Source organism: Agelaius phoeniceus, chromosome 1 (assembly GCF_051311805.1).
Source record: "Agelaius phoeniceus isolate bAgePho1 chromosome 1, bAgePho1.hap1, whole genome shotgun sequence".
NCBI classification, from domain to species: Eukaryota; Metazoa; Chordata; class Aves; order Passeriformes; family Icteridae; genus Agelaius; species Agelaius phoeniceus.
In genome coordinates this window covers 30,436,114-30,444,710 of record NC_135265.1, presented here as the reverse complement: position 1 = coordinate 30,444,710, position 8,597 = coordinate 30,436,114, and the positions used below count along the sequence as shown (strand labels likewise).

Sequence of the window (8,597 nt, the reverse complement as noted above, 5' to 3'; positions counted from 1 at the left end):
ACTTAAGCTTACCTGTACTTGGATCTTTGCCAATTTTTTTTAAATCACCTTTCAAGAAATATCCCAAAAGTCTACAGAAATGTCTCTGAGCTTTAGACACAGTATCTGACAGGAGACAGTTATGTTATTTCATTACAAAATTAACTCTGAACCTTTTGGTGGGGAAAAACTAGGAAGTTTAGCTCTTTGAAAGTAGTATTCAAATTCAAAGCTTGTGGGTGGAGTTGGGGTGTGAAGGTGCATAAATAGGCAGTAGGAACAGCAGCATTCACACTGGAACCAGGAACACCTTCACATCCTGGCAGGAGCCTGGGAGAGCAAGCAAGGTAAGCACTGCTCAGTCCCTGCCTCAGCAGCACCCAGGGGAGCTGCGAGCCCCAGCTGGCTGGGATGGGGAACCTGATCAGACAAAAGGAAAGACTGCAGCAAAGCAGGCACACTCCAGCACAGCTTGTTGGGAAGGAAAATGTCTAGGGAAAGATTCACTTTGCAGGTTTAAAAAAAAAAAAAAACCAAACAGGAGAAGAGGGGTTCTTTTGGAAAGCTTTTTAAAAGTGCACATAGTCTTCCAGAGGCAAGCTTTTTAAGGGACAAGTTTAATGTTCCTCTGTCTTTGCTTTCTGTATACTGCCTCCACAACAGCCTAGTTTGCCTGATCTTCAATTTCCTGGTTGTCCCTTATTTTTTACTTTATTATTTTTCTTTTTAAAGAAGCATTGCTTCCGCCATACAGCTCTAGCCAAAACAATTCTCGAGGCAACCCTGACAATCCAGAGTTTAACTGGACTTCATGCAATTTTCCTCCTTGGCAAGGAGGCTTTTCTTGGGGCAGAAATGCAGTCTGCTGCAAAAGTTGTACTTCATACCCATGAAAAAGGGACTCTTTGGATGTTTGAGCTCTACTGGACAACCCAGTAGCAAAGAGCATTGTATCACTTGTGGAAACTCAGCTTATGTCTCCTCCTGCAGTTCCTACCTGGAAAAACACTTCTGTTCTCCTGGAGTTTAGTTTTCATTGTCTGAACTTTAAAAACAATCAGCCTGTTGGGGTGGGAGTTGTTATGTAGGCTTAGTTTTCCTTTTTTTTTTTTTTAATTGTTAATGAATCTTTTCAATGTGCTGTACTGCTTTTATGCTTTTAGAACATTCTTAAATTTTCTTTTTGTTCCCATTATATTGATTCTAGTTTCTAGGAGGAAATATAATGAGAAAGCATAGGGTCATGTTGCTGAAATGATTTTCCCTTTCAGCTGAAATGCTGAGGAGCTTTCTATCAGACCTGTCTCATCTCCAAGTCTCAGCCTGGCTCAGGAAAAGCCCTCAGCTTTGTGCTGCTTCTACCCCCAAGCTCCATTTCACTTTTCACTGGGCAGCACATCAACACCTCCCAACTCCTTTTCTTATATGTTCTGCTGGGTTTAAGGATTAAGTGATATTTTTAAGGGAGTAAAACAGGATTGGAAGCTTCCACAACACCATTAAGCTGTGTCTATGCTAATGTTCACTGTAAAGCCTAGCTTAAACATTCTGACTTCTCATTTGAGTGGCTCCCAGAGCAAAATGGGGCAAGAGCTGAGACAAATTAACTTTTCAGCACCTGCAGCTGGGTTACTCTAGCACTGGGAGATCAAGGTAGAACTGTGAACTTATTAGGACTTTTGAAATTGCTGTAACTATTATTTTACTGAGCATATTCAATATGGATAACAAGAAGAGAGAGCAATTAACAAACACAAACACGCACGTCCTAAAAGGGCCATGGCCCAACCCTTTGCTGAGCAAACCTCACCCCGTGCCCTGAGGCCCCTGCCTGGAGCTGCTCCTTCCAGCCCAGCCTCACCCCGTTCATGTTTGTGACCTGAGCCTTTAGCAGCTCTGGCCCCCCTGCCTGTCCCCACCTGTGGCACCGCGGTGACCGGAGCTTCTCTCTCCGTTCCAGGAGCAGCCATGGAGAGGAGTTACGTGTCCGTGCTCTTGCTGCTCATCGTCATCTCCTGTGCTCTGGCAAAGGATGTGGGCAAGAAGGATTCAAAGGACACTACCGCGAAGCCAAAACTGCCTCAGACACTCTCCAGAGGTAAAAAACACGCAACTGAACAAAAATCCCCAACAAATTTTTAAACAAGTGCAATCTTGTGAACATTTCAGCTACTATGCTGTTCTAAAAAATTAATTTTCTTGCAACTCGTTCTGCAAAACCTTTTCTAGTATTTCCTAGCACCCTCTCCTCCTTCACTCCTGATTTAAAACCCTCTGGCAGGGGTTTGTTTCAAGCCTCCTTCACTCCTGATGTGAAGCCCTCTGGCAGGGGGTTCGTTCCGAGGGCTTCACATCAGGAGGTGCAGGACCCGCACCCGGGGTCCTCAGCCCCGTGTAAGGCACTGTCTGAGGGTGTGTCTGTGTGTCTGTCCCCTGTCCCTCCTGCAGGCTGGGGAGATCAGCTCATCTGGACGCAGACCTACGAGGAGGCGCTTTTCCGCTCCAAGCACAGGTACCCACCCCGCCGTGCTCACCCTGAGCCCCCCATGCCTCCCCCGCTCCTAACGAGGGCTCCTCTTTTCCAGCCAGAAACCCCTGATGATCATCCACCACTTGGAAGACTGCCCACACAGCCAAGGTAATCTTTTTCCACTCAGGAGGGGGAAAAAAAAATAAAAAAGTTTTAATTTTCTGAAAAAACTCTGCTTAAAAAAAAAAATCAGCCTCCATTCTGCTTAAACCTTAGTGAAGTACTAGCTTGCACAAGCATGGGGAGAGTTCTTCAAGTTGCTGTACCACAAAAGTGTTTTCCAATGTGTAGAAATAAAATAAAAATGGTAATTCAGTATTGCATGATACCAAATGGATATGGAAATGAGTAGAGGTCAGTAGGGTTTGACCCCTGACAAATCTGAATTTGGTTCACAGCACAATCAGCCAAAATCAATAGCAAGACTATTGGCAAGAAATAACAATTTGTCAGAAAGGCCATATTCAGACCATATCATCAGTGACTGAGACTGAATCCAGCCAGGGACTAAATCAATCCAGGCTGAAACTGAGCTCTTCCAGGATTTCTGGTAACTGGGACTGCTCTTTTCCCAGTGTCTTTGAATTTATCTGAGGGCCTTGCTTCCTGCAAGTCAATCCACATGGCAAGATCTTTGCTTCCATCCATAGCTCCAGTAACTGCACAAGGGTCTTTGTACAAGCATTTGCATCCTTCCAAAGATTTTAGTCTGAAGCCCTACATGCTGTATTATCAAGTACCTTAAGATCTGTAGTCAGAAATCACAATAGTAAAACAGGAGGTTTGAAGAATCAAATGCTCAAATTCAAACCTAAGCAGAGAATTTGAGAGCCAGCTGTATTCTCCAAAGGAAGGTGGGACATTTTGCACTATTGTAATTACTCTTTAAGGCAGAATAAGAATTAATGGATCATGTTCTAATGGAATGAACTGAAAATGTTTGTTTGCTGCAGTTGTAAACTGGAAATTCTCATTTTGTTTCATCAGTTTGTTTGAATTTCTTTTTGGAGGACAATATATTTCAAGGTCATCTTTTTCATTTTCTTTCCCATTTTTTTCTACTTTAGCCCTCAAGAAGGTCTTTGCTGAACACAAAGACATACAGAAACTGGCTGAAAAATTCATTCTCCTGAACCTTGTGGTAAGTTTCCCAATTACACTTAATTAAGTGAAAGTGACAAAGTTCTGCTTTTAATCATGGCTTCTCTAACTTGAGTTTAATAGCTAGGGTTGGCTAGGAAAATTGCCCCTGCTGAAGCATAACAGATTTCATAAGCAAGTCTCTTTCATTTGTAGCTATCATAAACTCAGAATGTGAGGGAATGTGAAGTTCAATAACAACATGAACTCTTACCACTTTGTAATTCCAGCTGTTAAAAAACTGCCTCCCAGACAGTGAATCTCTTAGACTGCAAAATGTATTATTTGAGCTGTATTTCATAACACAAATTATGGTGAAGGAAAAAAAATATTCATGCAACGAGCCCTCCTTGACTAGGAACCTTCTCTGTTTTCTTTAAGTATGAAACCACAGACAAGAACCTTGCACCTGATGGCCAGTATGTCCCTCGGGTTTTGTTCATAGGTGAGTACCTCAAGCACCAAAGCTGATCTCAGAACAGAGCCCCTGCTGCACCATGCATCTCAAATCCTCAGGCTGATTAACAGGAATGTATTTCATGACAAATACAAAGGTTCAAGTTGGTTTTGTGGATCAAATATTGACTCAATACCACCCAGCTTCACAATCCAGCATTCCTCCCTCAATGGCTGATGCCACAGTCACTGGAATGGGTAGCTCATCCTGTTCCTAATAAACTGCAAACACAACACTTAAAACTGAAATGTCAGTGACCCTTTTTAGAACAATCTCTTAGTCAGCAGAAGCAGACATGTCTCACAGAAACATTTAGGAAGCAAGCAGGGGTGCAGAAAGCTTTATTTCCTTTTATTTCCTTCTGCTTGAAGGTTAACCTCTACAATATCTCTCACCCTTTTTCCCCCAGATCCTTCCCTGACTGTGAGAGCAGATATTACTGGAAGATACTCAAACCGTCTCTATGCATATGAGCCGTCTGATATTTCGCTGTGTAAGTAGAGTGTTCTGACACGTTCTGGAAATATTCTGAAAGTGGCATTTTTCATGTGACAAGGAATAGCACCAGGCATTACAGATTCTTGCAGTCAGTACTTGCTGAAAGACATTTAACCAGGATTAAAATTAAACAGGATGCTAGACTTAAACTCAGTGAGGTGAAGAAAATGATGGCAGAGCCCTGGAGCTTTAAGCATCCATCTGTTTTAAAAGCAAGCATACATCAGTAGGAACTTGCATAATTCAGCAGCGCTCACTGCAAGCAATGGTGAGAACCCATACACAAGTCCCAACAGACCAGGTCAGGAAACCTCTGGGAGCAGGGAAGGATGTTTGCTACAGCCATCCCTCACTGCTGCACAGCTCCAGTCTCTGCCCATGAGTTGGCATTAATGAATGTTCTCACCAGTAAAAATTAAACCCATGATGTTCACAAATTGCTTGGAAGAGTTAAGTGCATCTGAATCCCTACAGCAATAGGCATGTGATTAAAAGCTTTAATAATAATGACATTTTCTCTGCAGCATTTTTGGTTGCTGGCAGAGGAAGTTGCAGCAAAAAATAACATGCATGAATATTTCATTTCTAGTGTATTCAAATATGCAGAAAGCGCTGAAGCTCCTGAAGACTGAGCTGTAAGGGGAAGAAGAAAGCCCTTAAATATTATGAAGTCGTATCTTCCATGTCTTCTCCACACCTTGATACTGGTGAAGAGACTATTTAGAGTGATATTTAGTGATGTGTAGTGATGGTTTCTATACATAAACACTACAGTTTTACATTAGCACTTTTGTACTGGGAAGCATTTTTAAAAGCTGGAGGCTTTTATTTTAAGGCGTACAGAAGAATACTGTATGATTCAACTGTAAAAATGATTTTTTAAAAAATAAATTCATTTCAAGTGTTTACATACAAAACATTGCTGTGTTTTCATTTTTTCCCCCTTATCTTCATCTACCATTATTAGAAATAGTAAAATCACCATTTCACTTGAGACCACAGCTTGCATTTCACATTCAAGGAATTTGGGAAGAAAAAGGCTGCTGTGGATCATTCCCAGCCAGCAGCCCAGCCCTACACAGCCACTTGCTCTCTCACTCAACTCCAGTAAGATAGGAGAGAATCAGAAGATTAAAAGTGAGAAAACTCATGGATTCAGATAAAGACAGTTTAATAGGTAAAGCAAAAGCTGTGTGCACAAGCAGAGCAAAACGCAGGATTAATTCACTGCTTCCCAAAGGCAGGCAGGTGTCCAGCCACCTCCAGGAGAGCAGGGCCCCACCAAATGCAATGGCGACTTGGGAAGATGAACACCCTCACTCCAAATGTGCCCCCTTCCTGCTTCTTCCCCCAGTTTGTATGGTGAGCATGGTGCATCCCCTTACTCAGCTGGAATCAGTTGTCTCAGCTCTGTCCCACTTCTCCTGCAGCCCAGGTCTACTTGCTTGGCAGGGCAGTGTGGGGAAGCAGCAAAGACCTCGACCCTGTGTCAGCAACCACAGAAAACAACCTTGTGTTATCAGCACTGTTGTGGCTGCAAATCCAAAGCTGCAAATCCAAATTCACCACACAAGCTGCTGTGAAGAGAATCAACTTTACTCGGCCAAACCCAGCAGAGAAAAGCAGCTTTTTATCTCGTTTCAGAAGCTAGCTAAGCTCTCTATTACTCAGCCTACTTTATCTCAAATTATTTTCCAGTAGCACCAGCCGATGCAGAGTTTTCATTATCAGCCCTTTCTCTACAGCTACGATAGCAAGAAGTAAAAATCTTTCACAGGAAAGTACTTGAGACTAGAGAATGGGATTGTTTGCATGCAGCTTGTTTTTCTTTTGAACGGGCTGTATTCTGAAGTGATTTAAGATATGCCTGCTTCCCTTAAAATGTCCCTGCTTACATCAGATTTCAGTAAAGCCTTGAGATGATTAAGAAAGGGATACCCTATTGATTATTGGCTGGTTTCATGATCGCTTATTTACAAGCCCAAAAGAGACAAGAGAAGTCAGAACTAAAATAAACGCTGCAGATGAACACCATGAGAGTATACATTTCATAAAGACTTATACAAAAAGGAGACTTTCCAGCCCCAAATATCTGCTACCTCTGAACTCAGCAGCAGCATCAGTGAGAAACACCTTGGCCAGGACAATGCTTTCATTATTTTCTCAACTCTTTGGCAATAACAGCATTCTTACCACTTCTATTACCATTACTGCCACAACCACAAGAGGAAGACACTTGGGAGGGCAGGACAGGTGAGAGAAGCAAGGCTTTCAGATCAAAGGAATCTCTCAGCAAAATGAGAAGGGAGGTACTTGCTAATAGGTCTTTGGCAAGCTGTGCGAACCCTGCCTACCAGAAAACCTCAAGAGGTACCTGGAAAGGGTCCCAGACATTGAATTCAGCATTCCTTCAGCACTTCAGTGAGATGCTACTTTCTATTGCAGCATCCAGAAGACAGAGGAAAAAGAGATACAGTGGGGGGCAGAAATAGTCTCTAGAATCACTTATCAGTCAGAAAAATGTGGTCATATCACACAGCAGAGGAACAACACCGAGGGAGGCCAGAGCAGCTGTTTATCAGAATCATCTTCACCTACTTAACCCAAAGTACTCTTGGCTAGAGCTATGTGACATAAAACAAGGGCTGCCTATGCCATCATGTTTTACAAGACTGTTTTTATAACACTATGGAAGTAGCATCATTTTCTTAAGCAGAGGTGCTGATACTATGTATAACATTCAGTAAATGGATGTGAGGCACATAGAGACCCTACAAGGGTCTACTAATGTACATGCCTAGATGCAAACACAAATTAGTCCAGCCTGCAAGTATCAATAAATGCTTTTGAAACGGAAATTCTTTTTTGCACTCAAGGCTATGCTTTTCTCATGTACTTTTCACCACAAGCAAATCTGCAAGAATCTTAATAAATAAATGGTCAACTTAATCCTGCTCTTTTAATCCTTTCCTCTAAATACATATTTTTGGGGGGGCTTAAAGAGGCATTAAGCCAAGCTGAGATACCTAAAAAAGTCTCTTTCAATTTCTTTGGAAAACCTGGGCATCATTGCTAAAATACTTATGATCGTTAGATAACCCAAAGTACACAGGATGGATATGGGGGTTTTAAGAATTCTGCTAGTATTCAGACAATCTTTTAATTAATTAGGTCTAAAATAATAATCCAAGTTAAGAACACTAACTCATTCCTATTCACTTGTCAGCTATAGCTTTTAAGGAATGTTTTTACAGATATGACTTCAAGTTATACAAGCCTTCCCTTTTGTAATAGTTACTTTCATGTGAAAGGTGCAGATACTGTGCAGTAGTATCAGGATGTTAGTCAATATCTGGATTCACTTTCTCACACAGATGGAGAAGAATTAGATTGCTTTATAGCCAATTGTTTTTATATTATAAAAATTCGTATGCATTTTGAAAGAAGACATCTTTCTACATTTTTCCAGAATAACCAGCTTGAAGAAAGCATTTCAACAAACTAAAGCCAAAAGACATCTAATGAAAGCAGTAAGAATGCTCCAAGTTAAATCACTCCATTACTTTGACACTGTGCTGCTGTAAATAGCTTCTAAAAAATCTGGTTAAAATGAAGTCCAAATCTCAAGCAGTCAGATGAAAATTAAAATGCATCTCTAGAAAACAACAAAAAACCTTTGAGTGGTGAAAACATTTTTCAAGAGAAAGTAATGAAGTTCAATGACAAAACCCACCAAGAATAGGTATAAATAACTTTTTTAAGTGCTCTAGTTTGGCATGTCAGAATAGTATGGCATTTCTTGGATACTCAAATGAGTCAGACTTTCTCTGAGAGGCAACACTCTTCACCTTCCAAAAACAAAGTCAGACTCATTGTGTTTTACTATCCCCTTTCAGAATCAGGTTTGGAAAGCAAAATCACACCTCTGATTGGGAATTGCAAGGTTTTTGTGGCTGGATGGGTTTGTTTAACCACAATCCCAAAGAGACAATG

The 8,597-nt window shown here is 41.4% G+C and overlaps 1 protein-coding gene across 1 annotated transcript; it reads left to right on the top strand.

The window, feature by feature from the left end:
• The first annotated feature begins 285 nt into the window (after positions 1–285).
• AGR2 (anterior gradient 2, protein disulphide isomerase family member) lies at positions 286–5,533 on the top strand. Its single transcript, XM_054636711.2, has 8 exons — positions 286–326; positions 1,940–2,077; positions 2,428–2,491; positions 2,565–2,617; positions 3,577–3,650; positions 4,031–4,094; positions 4,516–4,599; positions 5,194–5,533. The coding sequence occupies exons 2-8, from the start codon at positions 1,948–1,950 to the stop codon at positions 5,241–5,243; spliced, it is 519 nt and encodes a 172-aa protein (XP_054492686.1). The 5' UTR covers positions 286–326; positions 1,940–1,947; the 3' UTR covers positions 5,244–5,533.
• The last annotated feature ends 3,064 nt before the right edge of the window (positions 5,534–8,597 follow it).